General features: G+C 61.8%; 3 protein-coding genes across 6 annotated transcripts in view; all 3 read right to left on the bottom strand.

The window, feature by feature from the left end:
- Positions 1–5,014, bottom strand: part of Tnnt1 (troponin T type 1 (skeletal, slow)) — a 10,957-nt gene extending 5,943 nt beyond the window's left edge. For 2 of the 4 annotated variants that reach the window (XM_005413353.2, XM_013509279.1), the window contains exons 1-3: positions 1,265–1,319; positions 328–367; positions 222–235 (exon numbers count right to left, since the gene is read on the bottom strand). In XM_005413353.2, the coding sequence (XP_005413410.2) occupies positions 222–235; positions 328–356 (43 nt within the window). In that variant the 5' untranslated portion in view covers positions 357–367; positions 1,265–1,319. Of the gene's footprint in view, positions 1–221; positions 236–327; positions 368–1,264; positions 1,320–4,932 lie in introns of those variants that run through there. The other 2 variants (XM_013509280.1, XM_005413354.2) reach the window with 2 other exon arrangements.
- On the bottom strand, positions 2,537–7,314 carry Tnni3 (troponin I type 3 (cardiac)). Its single transcript, XM_005413355.2, has 8 exons — positions 7,167–7,314; positions 6,770–6,782; positions 6,538–6,624; positions 6,186–6,227; positions 5,870–6,001; positions 5,462–5,551; positions 4,933–5,109; positions 2,537–2,683 (listed from the first exon to the last, which is right to left on the bottom strand). Exons 1-8 carry the CDS (start codon positions 7,175–7,177, stop codon positions 2,600–2,602), a joined length of 636 nt encoding a protein of 211 aa, XP_005413412.1. The 5' UTR covers positions 7,178–7,314; the 3' UTR covers positions 2,537–2,599.
- Positions 7,315–8,076: 762 nt separating this feature from the next.
- Positions 8,077–13,549, bottom strand: part of Dnaaf3 (dynein, axonemal, assembly factor 3) — a gene marked incomplete in the record, with an annotated part of 6,096 nt that continues 623 nt past the window's right edge. The window contains 9 exon segments of the mRNA XM_005413352.2: positions 8,077–8,713; positions 8,783–8,857; positions 8,934–9,036; positions 9,811–9,949; positions 10,118–10,240; positions 10,337–10,462; positions 10,621–10,803; positions 11,030–11,187; positions 13,180–13,273. Of these exon segments, the coding sequence (XP_005413409.2) occupies positions 8,356–8,713; positions 8,783–8,857; positions 8,934–9,036; positions 9,811–9,949; positions 10,118–10,240; positions 10,337–10,462; positions 10,621–10,803; positions 11,030–11,187; positions 13,180–13,273 (1,359 nt within the window).

The raw sequence follows: 13,549 nt of genomic DNA, 5'->3' as shown, positions 1-13,549 counted from the left end.
GGGGTGGGGCTCGGGGGCGGGGCCGGGAACCCCCGGGGCGGGGACCAAGCAGGTGTCACCGAGTCCAGGCACACTCCAGCCGGGAAGGGTCCGGGGCGGGGCCGAGGACGGAGCGGGCCCGGCAGGACAAGACCAGGGGCTGACTCACGACCAGGTGTCGTCCCCACCCCGGCCCGGCGTCAGATGTGAGGGCGACCTCCGCAGGCTGCCCCTCCACTCACCTTCAGCCTGCTCCCTGGGGGCCCAGCGGAAAGGAGGGGGCAGTCAGACATCGAGGGGCTGCAGGGTCTCCACCACCCGCCCCGACCCCGGTGCAAGGCCGCTCACTCATATTCCTGCTCCTCGGTGTCCGACATCCTGCTGGGACCTGCGGAGACAGAGAAGGCTGAGCGCCGGGCCGCCCGGCCCTGGGGGAGCAGGCCGGGGTCACAGACGCCTCCGCCACACTTGTCAGCGAGCTGTGGCTCCGGCCCAGCGCCAGGCGCCCCGCCCCCTCGCACAGCTGTCCCGCTTTGTCCGTGACAGGTCCGTGGGAACCCGATCCTGGGGATTAGGGGCAAGGGTAGGGACAGTGGCCTGAAGACAATAGCCGCCCCACCCCGGTGCTATTTTGGGGTGATGTCATAGGCGCGGAGCAGAGGACATTTCCTAAGAAGGGAGGGCAGGGGCGTCCTCTGGAATCGCAGTCACCCCGGCCCCAGCCGCCACTGCCATCCCCACGGTTGCTTTTCCTCCCACGGCTCCCGCTGCCCACCTTTGCCCCATCTGTGGACAGGCGAGCACCCTTTACAGCGGCCTCTGTCCACAGACCGCAGCCTGAACCCTAAATACTTAGACCCCCCGATCTCTGTGACCCCGTGGTGCCCAGGTTAAGCAAACCCCAAAGCCGAGCACCCAAAGACTGTGACCACTGACGATGTCCCCATAGCTCGATTCTGAACCTTACTCAGTGACAGTCCGGGCGGGGGCCCGACATCCTCAGGCCCCAGGTCTTAGACCCCCTAAACTGCAAAAGCTCACGTTAGGAAACCCCAGTAAACCCGACACCCGAGCTTGCGCCCAGAGGCCCAATCCCTAACACCCCACGTTCTGAGCCCCTAGCTCTGATACACTCAGTCTGAGCCCCCAGATCCTAATACTCAGACTCTTTGACACCAAGACCGAGTTCTGCGACCCCCTAGACTCTGAGAGGCCTCTGCGACCCTAAACAGGCACCCCCAGATTCTGTAACCCACAAACCCTGCAGAGACCCTGGTGCTGTTACCTAGGGCTGGGTCTTCAGAGCGGGAGGGAAGTCTGTCTGGCCCCGGGGCGCTGCGCTTCCTGGACTTTATAGGGGATGCGGCCCCGCCCCGGGGGAGCGGGAGAAGGGAAGGGGGAGGGTCAGGGAGGGAATTCCTCGGCCAGCTCGGGAGGCCTAGCCCCCCGCCCAGGCTGCAGATTCCTGCCCCAAGCCCCCTCCCCACCCTGCCGGTGCCAGCCTGGAGCCGGGGCAGGCTCCCCAGGGTTGCTTGTACCACACAGCTTCCCGTGCCTGGAGCCCTGGCTGGAAAGGGTCCTTGGACAATGCTTAGTGACAAAAGGGGCACAAGGGACACGCTTCCTGTTTCCATCTCTCTGTCGCCCTTTCCTGTATCCTTCTGGCCACCATAGCTCCTTTCTCAGACCCAGCTTGGGGCGCCTTGCTACTCCTCCCCGAGGCAGCCTCCTTGGGACCCGTCTTTCTCTACCTCCGCCCCCCCACCTGCCTCTCTGCGGCCCCCTCCCCACCCCCATCCCTTTGTCTGCCACCAGATTCCACCTTGGTGACAACAGGCACTAAAGCGGGGCAGCAGGTGTGGCGGGGAGGAAGGGGGTGTCCGGTAGGCTCCCAACCCCCACCTCCATCTGACACTGCTCTTTTCCATATCCTCCTCCCCCCAGCCCAGCCTCGACCTTGAACTCTCGGACCGCAGCGCCAGAGAGCAGGGGCCCTGACCTTCGAGCCTCGCCTTCACCCACCCTGCGAGAGGCTCATTTGTGTCTGCGTTCCCGTCCTCCACCTGCCTCCTTTGCCCCTCTCTGCTGGGGGTCCCTGGGCCCTCATCTGGCACTTTTGTGCCTCCTTTGGCCTAGGTGTCTGGCTCTGTCCTCTTAGCTCTGCTGCGTTTTGCTTGTTTTTGAGAGGCCTGGCTACATTTTCCAGGCTGGCCTTGAACTCACAGCGATCCCTGTGCCTCAGCCTCCCGCGTGTGGGCATTACAGGTGTGTGACGCTTGGGGCTCCCCGGCCCTTCTGGCGGTCTGTCCCTGGCTGGGTCACTTCTCAGGGGTTTCCTTGGTCCGTGTGCTGCTTCTCTCTCCAATGTTTCCCCTTCTTCCCACATGCCGGTTCTTTCTTTTTCTTGCGCTTTGGCCTCTGCCTCAGTTTCCCCGTCTCTGCCACCCCCTCTTTTTCAACCTTGGATGCTTTGCACCATCTGCAGATGACCAGGGGCCACCCAAGCCCCGGGGCCCCACCCTTAGGCCTGAGCCCCAGGGAGAGTGCATGCAAAGGCTTCCAGCAAGGACAACTTTTATTTCTCAGGGCTCTGATCTCCAGAGGACCCTGGAGAGGGTGCTCAGCCCTCAAACTTCTTCTTCCGGCCCTCCATGCCGCTCAGGGCGTCGATGTTCTTGCGCCAGTCGCCCACCTCCCGATTCTCCTGAGGAGGAAGGTCAGAGGTCATGGTTCTTCCTGGCTCTGAGCCCGTTCACCCTCTGGCTGGCTGGGCAGCTCTGCTCTGGGCATTTGCCCAAGAAGCTAGTGCTTCTGCCCTGAAACAAGCCTGGTAATGGGGTGCCTTTGAAATGGCCCTTTGCTCCCCCTGAAGTAGTGAGGTTGGATAAAAGAAACACAGGTAGCCGGGTGTGGTAGTATACACCTGCAATCCCAGCACTTGGGAGGCTGAGGCGGGCAGATGGCAAATTTGAGCCCAGTCTGGGGAACTTAAGAGACTCAGCGAGAGATCCTGACTCAGAATAAAATAAAATAGGGCTGGGGATGCAGCTCAGTGGTAAGGCCCTGGGTTCAATCCCCTCTCCTTCAGGAAAAATATATGCTAAGTTTTACCATGTTCAGTTCTAGGCCAGCCCAGAAGTCTCCAACCCTGTAATCACCTCCTTTCTGGAAAAGCAGGGTCTTTTGGACCACCCCGTGGTGATGTCACCCTCCCAGGCAAGGACAGTCACCCGTGTGAGCAGAATGGCCCTTCGAGCCCAGGATTCCTCCCACAGTATGGAAATGAAAACCGAGGTGACCGCTGCAGGGCCCCTCAGCACATCCTCAAAGCACCGCCTTGCTGTGCGAGTGGCCAGTCTGCCCGCTGCACCAGAGCGAGGCCTGCAGACACGCGGGCTGCGTCCGCTTCTTGCTCTCCTGCCCTTGCTAACCATGCTGATGATGACCCTGCCTGGGCTTCACTCTGAGGACTCCTGAGATTCCCTTCCCATGGCGGGAGTCAAGAACCTACTTCAGGCCCCCATTGCCGCTTTGTGGGACCCCCTTAGACCTGCCCAGTGACAGTAGCCCACACACTTGTCTTCACTGCCTTCTCAAACTCCTGGAAAGGCAAGCCGCAGGCAGTTGACACAGGAGAACTAAAGCTGATCCCCAGCCCTGGCTGCAGGACCCAGGACAAGACCGTCAACCACCCCCAAGCCTGCGGTGCACACAGTACCCCCTCCTCTGCCTCACTTTAGTCCTTTCCCTGTAAAACCCCACAGAGGTCGTCTTTCCAGTATGGCCACACTGAAAGAAACCTCTTTTCTGACTCTGTGTCTATCTCTGTTTCTCTCTTTCTGCTAAATGGACTCTTGAGGGGGAGGGTGGCTGAATCTGGTTGTTGGGACCCATAGATTCAGGCCTCTGGCCTAGGTTTCCCATAACATCCTGACAATTTCCCCCATGTATTTCCTGATTCCTTCATGAATCTCTTGTCTTCTTCAAGAACTTCCTGTCTCTCTCAAGCACTTCCTGTCTCCCTTATACATTTCCTACCTTCTTTGATATTCTTCCTTTCCTATTACTCTTCCTCTTCCACTTTCTGTATCCCTCATGTATTTTCTGTCTTCTTCACACAATTCCTCTTTCCCTCATACATCCTGGCATCCCACACACACTTGTCTCTCATAGGTTCCCATCTCCCTCATGTACTTCCTGTCTCCCTCAGGTACTTCCTGTCTCCCTCACATACTTCCTGTCTCCCTCAGGTACTTCCTGTCTCCCCCATATACTTCCTGTCTCCCTCACATACTTTCTGTCTCCCTCAGGTACTTCCTGTCTCCCTCATGTACTTCCTGTCTCCCTCATATACTTCCTGTCTCCCTCACGTACTTCCTGTCTGTCTCCCTCACATATTTCTCTTCACTATATAATCTTATGTTTCCCTTCTTGCTTCCCTCATGTACTTTGCTTCTCCATCATGGACTTCCTGTAGCCCTTAGGTTTCTCCAGGCTCCTTGCTTCTTTATCCCTCCCTAAGGCACTGTCTCCCTTAGTCTTTTTTGTTTTTGAGATAGGGTCTCACTATGTAATTCAGGTTGGCCTTGAACTCACTACGTAGCCCACACTGGCCTCAAACCTATGGTGATCCTCCTGCCTCAGCCTCCCGAGTGCTGGAATTACTGGTGTGTGCCACCACACCCGGCTTCCCCAGTCTTTTTAAATAAAGGTGCTGGGAATTAAACCCAGGGCCTCACACATGCTAGACAAACACTGTACCTCTGAGCTGTATGTCCTGCCTGTCTCTCCCTCTCATTTCTTGTCTTCCTCTATCATCTATTTCCCATAATTCTCACTGAGGACCCTGTCCCAGCACCCCTAAACATGAGCTGCCGCAGGCTAGGCCCTAAGCTCACGTCCCCCTCAAGCCTCTCCTGAGCACCCCACTTCCTGGCCCTGCCCCACACTCACCTTCTCGGTGTCCTCCTTCTTCACCTGCTTGAGGTGGGCCCGTAGGTCCAAGGTCTCCTTGGCCCGGGTTCCCAGCAGGGCCTGCATCATGGCGTCCGCGGAGATGCGCACCCTCCGCAGGGTGGGCCGCTTAAACTTGCCGCGGAGGTCGAAGATCTTCTGGGTCAGGTCTGCGATCTGGGGGCGGCCGCATGGGCAGTGGGCACCGCCCCCTCCCCTTGGGCCGCTTCCAGCTCCCTGCCCTCCATACCTAGCCTGGCGCCCTCTTCCCCCGGCTCAGGCTGTGCAAGGCCTCGGCCCTGAAGCCCCTGATGAGCCCAGCCTTCTCTCATCGCCTCCGACCCCGTGCTCCCCGGAGCTCCAGCGCCTGGGCCGCAGTGTGTGCCTCCCTCCATGGGAAACCGCACTCCCCACCCGGGTCAAACGCATCCTGCTGCCCCACCCGCTCAGACGGTGCCCTGGGGCTCCTGTGCTCCGAACCCGGCCAGCACCGCGCACTGTGAGGGCGCCCAGCACCCAGGGCTCCCACCTCCGTGACGTTCTTGGTCACTTTGGCCTCTACGTCGTATCTCTCTTCATCCACCTTGTCCACCCGGGTGTGGAGCTGTCGGCATAAGTCCTGGCGGAGGAACCCAGCGTGCACTGTAGGGAAGGGCTGGGCCCGGACCCCGGGTCTGAGCCGAGAGGGCTGAGGCGCTAAGATCCGGGCCTGAACGAGTGGACGCGAGCGTGGACTCCAGAGAACAGCGCGGAAGGGTGGGCGGAAGCCAGGGGTCCTGAACTCTGGCAGATCTGGGCCTGGAGGACCTGAGCCCGGGTCCGAGGCGTGGTGGCTACCACGGGAGAGGGGCACAGGGCTGGTGCTCGCGAGCCCGAGCGAGGCGAGGACGCAGACTGGCACGGGCCCCGGGCTGGGCAGGGCCGCCTGTGTCGGTACCTGCAGCTCCGCGGAGCCCAGTCCGGCCAGCTCCAAGGGCTGGCACCGGGTGCCCAGCACGCGCCCCTTCTCTCCGCGCCGCTCCTCCGCCTCGCGCTCCAGCTCCTGCTTCGCTATCTGCAGCATCAGGGTCTGCAGGGTGGTGGGAGGTGCCGAGCCCCGGGGTCCGGTATAAAGCCTCGTCCTCGGAGACCGGACCCTGGGGTTGGACCGCCTCAGGCCAAAGCTCCGCTCCGCCCTTATAGGGGTGCCCTGCGCAAAGCCCCGCCCAGACCACGCCTGCCTCACGAAAGCTCCGCCCCCAGCTCATCCTCACCTTCAGCTGCAGCTTTCTGGAAGCGGAGATCTTAGACTTTTTCTGCAGAGATGCATGGAGAAAGAAAGGATCAAGGAGGAGTATCCGAAAGTGAGCAGTTGGAAGGACTTCAAAGGAACTCCTACCCCTGGGACGGCTTTCAACTTGGCCTCTGAGTCCAGGAAAAGCCACGCCCCTCATCCCACCCACCAATCGCGGGCCCTGACTCTACCTAGGCACGGCCCACCATCCCCTAAGCAACCGTGGGAACAACGGAGCTCCGCCTACAGGCAGCTCTCACCAATCAGAACCTGGCCCTTTCTGAAGCCCCGCCCCACCTAAGCCCCGGCCGGGCCCCCGCCCTTGGCCAGACCTTGGCGTGCGGTTCCGTGGCGTAGGCGCGATAGTTGGCCGAGGAGCGGCGTCGTACTGGGGCCGGCGCGGGGCGTGGCTCCCCCGCCTGGGGAGAAGCAGCGGCCGCGTCACCACTGAGACCCTGTCCTCCCCAGTGGCCTCTCTTGGGCTGCAGCCTCGGCCCACCCTTCCCTGCCGCGCCATCCCACCCCGGCCCTGGGGTCCCAGCCCGTGCCGCTGCCCAGTCTCACCGCAGCGCTGCTCCTGCAGGGAGAGAAATCGGGGAGAGATCATTACTGGGGGCCTGTGTCCTTTCTGTCCCGAGGGACTAGAGGATAGGTCATCAGCTGCCCCTGCTAAAGTCCCAGGAGTCTGATCCCGCATTCTTTATATTTTATTTCGAGACAGCGTCTCTGTAAGTCAAGTTGCCCAGGCTGGGCTCAAACTTGGGATCCTCCTGCCTCAGCCTCTCAAGACCGATCTGATACCCAAATTCTTACTTCATTTCCACCTAGGATCCCTTTACTACCTCCATCTTCGGGCCAAGTATCCAGACTCACAGCTCCCACCCTCTGGGTAACCCTGGAGATCGTCACCACCAACACCCTCTCTGGGCCTCAGATATCCGGGTCACCAAGATGCACTCACACATCCGCCATAGGAGAGATGGGCTGGGATGTAGGAGACAGCGGACAGGGGCTCCTGGAGGTCGGTGAGGGGCGCGGGGTGACCTTGGAGGTCTCCGGCCCTTCGGTTTCCACTGTGCTGCTCTGGCCTCACTAGGACACTGAGATAAAGGGCAAGGACAGGGACTAAATATACTGCTGCCCCCTCCTCCCGCACCCCACGGAGATAACGGGGCGTGAGGGGCGGGGCGGCTGCGCTGCCAGGATCACCCGGTCACCTTGGCGTTCCGGGATCGGACTCTTCCCCACTCTGGCCTGCAGGGCTGGTCCCATCGGCATGCGAACTCGGAAACAGGCCGGGCACCCAGGGCCCGCCTCCCTCAGACCCAGGGTCCGGGTCGGGCCTCCTCCCTTGGGGGCTTCCTACCCCTTTGCTAATTCTAATTCTGCATGAGGGTTAGAACTTTATCTTTTTCACTGCGTTGGATCAGCTTCTGCACCCAAATATATGAGCTGCTGGATGCATATTATTATTTATATTTAATTTAGGTTTTTTTAAGACAGGGTCTCCCTAGGTAGTTCAGGCTGGCCTTGAACTCACTAGGTTATTTGTGTTTTGGTACTGGGAATCGAACTCACGACCTTGCGCTTGTTAGGCAGGCGCCCGACCTCTGAGCTATATCCCCGGCTCCCGTCAATGGGTAGCCCAGCCTGGCCTCGAACTCTACACAGCAGTCTTGCCTCTGCGTCTGGCCACCACACCAGGCTATTTATTGCACGTTATTTAAGCTGAGGCTCCAGGTTCGGGACAGCGTCGGGACAGCCACCCAGAGCCCGTTTGCAAACCTAGAAGTCTGTTTCCGCCTCCGGGGCCCTCCCACCCCCAGAGCTGGCGCCCAGCAAGGACAGAGGACACGGGAACACGCGACACAAAGAGGGAGACACAGAACTCTTTACTGAGCTGCGTGGGCGCCGCCCCAGTCCCAGCTGGGAGGGGGGGCCGGAGGCTGGGTGGGGCTGGGGGCTGGGCGCATCTGCAGTCTGGGATGCCGGGGCGGGGCCGGGGAGGTGTGGGGTGTCTGAGGTTGAGAGACACCGTCGGGGCCTGGGACTCGCAGTCAGAACCCCAGCAGGGAGCGGGAAGACCCCGCTCTGCAGTGATTTGGGGCTGAGCGCAAGGCTGAGCAGGAACCGAGAGACGCCGGAAGTGGTCAGAGTCCCTCGGGGGGCTCCTGATCCCCGGAGCCCCCGTTAGAAGTCCGAGAGGGGCTCTGGGGCTCGGGGCGGGTTCCCACCCTGGCGTGGGAGGCCGGCTCGCTGTGGGCGCGGTCAGGTCTTGGGGAGGGGGCTGCAGCATCCGGGGAGGGGCTCCCGCCCCCGAGACTGGGGGCGCCAAGGGAGGGGCTCTGAGGCTGGTGTTCGGACCCCGCGGGCCTCGGCTTGGTGAAGCGCGCGAAGGTCTCCGCGGGCCCGGCCGGGGCGCGCGGGGTGAAGCCGGCCGCTCCCGCCAGCTCCCCGACGCGCGCCGCGAAGGCCTGCAGCTGCTCCGGGCGCAGGTCCACCAGGAACCTGGGCGGAGGGGCGGTGAGACCGGAGTCTGCGCGCGCGGAGCCCCCACCCCGCGCCACGCGGGCTCACCGGGCCGACTCCACCACCAGGTTCCCTCCGGGGGCCACGCAGGCCGCGAGCTCGGGGCCGAGCAGGTGCACCATGCTGCGAAGAGGGGTGGTGAGCGGCGGCGGGGGGTGCGCGACCCGACGCGACCCGACCCGGCTCTGCCTGCCCTCACCCGCAGGCCACGTAGAGGAGCTGGAAGCGGCCCTGGTAGCAGCCTTTGTGGTGCAGCGCGTGCGCAGATCCGAGGGGCAGAAAGTGCAGCGCGAAGGGTTCTCCTGGGGAGGGCGGCAGGGCGTCACCTCTCCACGGGGCAGCCACCAAAACCCCGACGGCAGAGCCGGGAGACGCACAGGGCGCGGAGAGGGCCTCCCTGACCGCCTCCGGGCCCACCTGCATCTCCCCTGGATTCCTGCAAGAGGCTGGGAAGTCGCCAGCAAGCAGGGACCCAGATTACAGAGGACAACGAGTGAGTGGCCCAGGGCCGCACGGGCGGGCCCTGTGGAGGGGACAGACACCTGGGAGCGACAGGGCAGGGGAGCGGCAGGGCACACCCAAAATCCGGGTGGGGCACGGTGTCCAAGGGGGCACCGGACAGCTCCCTGTGATAAGGAATTTCCGGCCAGCCGGGTGACTGCAGTCTGGGCAACCTGGTGATTAGTGACACCCTGCCTCATAATAACAAACAAAACGGGCCTGGGGATGTAGCTCACTGCGCAGGGCCGGGGTGCGATCCCCAGCTCTGAGAGGGTGGAGAGAATGTTTGCGGCCTGTCAAGCCCAGGCTTTTACAGAATGCTCAGGATGGGGTCAGGATAGGACAGGGAGACCGAAGAGATGAAGAAGCAGGGTATCAAGACGAGGTCCCTGCCCAGGCATCGCAAACCCAAGCGTCCACGCTGGGATTCGAACTCCCCAGAGCCTGGAGACAGGCTTACCGAGTCCATGCTTACCTGAGTCCACATTTACCTGAGTCCACTTTACCTGTGTCCATGCTTACCTGAGCCCACGCTTACCTGTGTCCATGCTTACCCAAGCTGAGTTCCTGCTTACCTGACATCCTCTGCTCGGTGCTGCCCGCGGGCTCCGGGTGCTCCTGCTGCGGGTTCCCCTGCGAGGCTCTCGGGCGCCCCCAGGCGGCCAACTCTCGGAGCACCTCCGTCACGTTGTGCCGCGTGATCTCCCCCGCAGTCTGTGCAGGGGCGAACGCGCGGGACAGACGCTGGGGCTGACCGTACGGTAGGAGGGCGGGGCAGAATGTGGGGGCGGGGCTGGAATTGGAGGCGGGGAGCCCGGGGCGGGGCTTAGCCTGCGGGGCGGGGCCTGGCTCTGACCCAGCGCCTGCACCCGGGCCGCGCACCTTGACCGGCTGCCCGTTCCTGGTCTGCAGCAGGCTCTGGTCGTCCGCCTCAATGCCAAAGGCCACGAAGGGCCCGGTGGCGATGTCCCCCCAGTACCCGCGCGCTGCCACGCGCTCCCCGCGCTGGGAAAACAGGGGAGGGGAAGCAAATGAGGCTGGCGCGGGCCGCGACCCACAGATCCGTCAGAAGCGGCGGGCCGGGCAGGGCGCGGCACCCACGTGGGTCAGGAGCCGGCCGGACGCCAGGGTCCGGTTGGGCACGTGGTAGGCACTGGAGTCTCTGAGTTCGAAGGCGACGCCGGTGTCCCTCCAGCGGCCGAATTCCTGGGTGTGGATGACCTGGGCCTGGGGTCGCGGGGGCGGAAGACAGGTCTGGGCGACCTGACAAGGGGGCCCTGGACCTCCGCTCTCAGACCGGCTCCGGAGCGTGCCTGATTCCGGGGCTCCCCCACTTCGGCCCTCCCCCGACCCGGCGCGCCGGCCCCGTCCCCGCCGGCCCTCACCCCGCGGTCGTGCAACTTCATGCGCAGGTCCCAGTCGCTGACGCCGCGCCGGGCGTCGTAGCGGGAGCCCAGGTAGTGTCGCACGCGCGCGTCCCACAGACGGCCCACGGGGAAGGCCTCCGGGCCGCGCTCCCCGCCGGACCAGAAGCGGAGCACCGCCTCCAGCTGGTCGCGTTCGCGGAACTGCAGCCGCGCGTGGGGACAGCGGAGGCGGGGATGCCGGGGCGCTCCCCTCCCGCCGCCCGCCCCAGCTCGGGGAAGAACCTGAGGCTCCGAGAGCCGAAGCCCCCACCCCACGGTGGGATGGGGCGGGCTTCCGCTCCGCACCCAGCCCCGGGCCTGCGCCGACCGCCCGTCCTCCCCGTCCCACTGCCCCGACGGGAGCCCGCGGGACGCGCGCAGGGGGCACCTTGAGCGCGCAGAGGCGGAGCCAGGGCAGCTCCCGCGCCAGGCGGTCGGGCTCGGGCACCAGGAGCGCCAGGCGGGCGGCCTGCGCGCGCACGAAGGCGGCCACCGGGGCCCGCAGCCGCGAGTTCCCCCACACCTCCAGGAAGGTCTCGCTCCGCTCTGGGGGAGGGCGGGGCAGGGCCGAAGTGGGGGAGCCCGGAATCGGGCACAGTGTGCACGGGAGGAGCCCCAGGAAAACTCCCTCCTAACCAGGTCTCCTCGCCCCGCCCCTCGGGGAACCCCCACCCTGGGTCGCGTGTTTAAAACCTCCCCGGGCTTTAAGATGGCAAAGAGGGCCTGAACTATAGAGACACACAGATGCACCCTTCTAAATGTTATAGCATTAAACTGCTTGATTTTGGTTTTGGTTTTGTCTTTGTGGTACTGGGGATTGGACCCAGGGCCTTTGCACTGAGCTACGTTCTCAGCCCTTATCTATTTTTATTTAAATACTTTGAGATAGGGTTTTGCTAAGTTGCCCAGGCTGAGTTCAAACTTGCCACCCTCCTGCCTTTCAGAATGCTGAGACTATAGGCATGCAGCGCCACACTCCTCTAGCTGTTTAAGAATCCTCTGAGAGAATAGTATGCCTTTACTTGCATCTTACATATGTATACATACACTTACAAGCATGCGTGTGTACTGTGAGACAGACAGATAGACAGATATACATGTACATAGATTTCAGCTATAGAAGAGAACTACGTGGGTTTGGTTAAATAGATACGCTTAGCCTAAAAACCGTAAAGAAGGTGTATTATGCGATGCATGGTGCATGCCCAGCGCAATGACCATTGGTCCTTGTGATAAAATGCAAAAGTTGCTCAAATATATGGAGCTGACATCATACATGACTAGCTATGAATCCTCAGGGGGATTCTATTGGTGGAGGAACTTTTTATTTCCTTACCACACAGAGGATTGAACCCAGGGCCTTCACACTGAGCTTCCCAGCCCCATTTTAAAGGAATACATTTTGTTTTGGGACAGCCGTCTTGCTAAATTGCGCAGGCTGGGTTCGAACTTGTGATCCTCCTACCTCTGCCTCCCAGAGTGCTGGAATCATGGCCTGTATCACCACGCCCCCCCCCGTGGGAACTTTCATGAATGTGGAAATGAGGCCGGGAAAGGGGTAGGTTCCTGTCCCAGGGCACACAGCAAGCAGAGCAGAAATCCAGCTGCTGCCAGGTGAGTTCGAGGCTCTGCTCCAGGCACAAGCTGAAGCTGCCCCCACACAGTGCGGGAACAGGACAGCTCTCCAGAGAGCTCTCCACAGGAACGGCACGGTGCTCAGCTGGTGTCATGTGCTGCTCTGAGGCGTCCTGTGGGTTTTCTCCTAGAATTACCTGGTTCTAAGAGGGACGGCATCGCTTCTCGGCCTTGGGCTAAGATCAAGCGTCTAGGAGGAACGACACTGGGCCTCGTTTTGCAGGTGGGAAAAGCTCAGGATGAAATAGGGGAGCCAGGCGCGCTACTCGGGGAGGCTGAGATAGGATGGCAAGTCTGAGCCCAGCCTGGGAAACTCAGAGACTGAGGGAGACCCTGTCTCAAAATAAAATGCAGAGCCATGCGTGGTGGCGCACGCCTGTAATCCCAGCGCTTGGGAAGCTGAGGCAGGAGGATCCACACAAGTTTGAGGCCAGCCTGAGCTACACAGTGAGTTCAAAACCAGCCTGAACTACACAGTGAGACACTGTCTCAAAAAATAAATACATACATAAATAAGTAGGGGGTGGGGATGCAGCTCAGTGTGAAGGCCCTGGGTTCAATTCCCAGTATTGGGAGAAAGAGGAAGGAAGGAAGGAAGGAAGGAAGGAAGGAAGGAAGGAAGGAAGGAAAAGAAACAACAAAAAACGGATAAATGATCAGTTTTTTGTTTTGCTGTTTTTAGACAGGGTCTCGCTATGTACTTCAGGCTGGCCTTGAACCCACTATGGAGCCCAGACCGGCCTGAACTCTCTGCGATCCTTCTGCCTCAGCCTCCCGAGTGCTGGGATGACAGGCGTGCGCCACCACGCCCCGCGATCGAAGTTTTTATTGTCACCACTGAAAGACCAGAACCCGGTAGGGAGGCTGAGGTGGGGTCAGAATGCGTGGACTGTTCCCACTGACCTTGCAGGCCCATCTTCTCGGGGTCCTCCAGGGCGAGGCTGAAGAGGAGCATGTGTCGGGCCACCGCCTCCAGGTTGTGCTCCAGCATATAGAACTGGAAGGATGGGGTCAGGAGCACCCCAGACCTGCACTCCCGGCCCTCAGGTCCCGCGCGCCGGCCCCTCCTCCACGCAGAGCCCGCGCGCGCGGAGCCCTCCTCCCCATGCTACTGGGACCCTGAGGCCTGGGCCCGACCGCGGTCCTTCCTTCTCCAGGACCTCTTCGGACCCTGGCGTCCAGCCCTTTCCTCGTGGGTCTCATAGGGGTAGAATCCCGCCCCGCCTCCCGCAAGGATCCGGCGGCCGGGTCCTCCCCCGCGCCCCCGCCCCGC

The sequence above is a fragment of the Chinchilla lanigera genome, unplaced genomic scaffold (assembly GCF_000276665.1).
Source record: "Chinchilla lanigera isolate Chin_1 unplaced genomic scaffold, ChiLan1.0 scaffold00166, whole genome shotgun sequence".
Classification (NCBI taxonomy): domain Eukaryota; kingdom Metazoa; phylum Chordata; class Mammalia; order Rodentia; family Chinchillidae; genus Chinchilla; species Chinchilla lanigera.
This window is presented reverse-complemented; position numbering and strand designations above follow the sequence as displayed.

What these genes read in the sequence shown, in the direction of transcription:
- Tnni3 (XM_005413355.2), bottom strand. An exon ending in TGGGCTCCGCGGAGCTGCAG is followed by an intron (nt 5,552 to 5,869) that starts GTACCGACACAG and finishes TTCCTCCGCCAG; the next exon opens with GACTTATGCCGACAGCTCCA. An exon ending in AGAAGGAGGACACCGAGAAG is followed by an intron (nt 2,684 to 4,932) that starts GTGAGTGTGGGG and finishes CTTCCTCCTCAG; the next exon opens with GAGAATCGGGAGGTGGGCGA.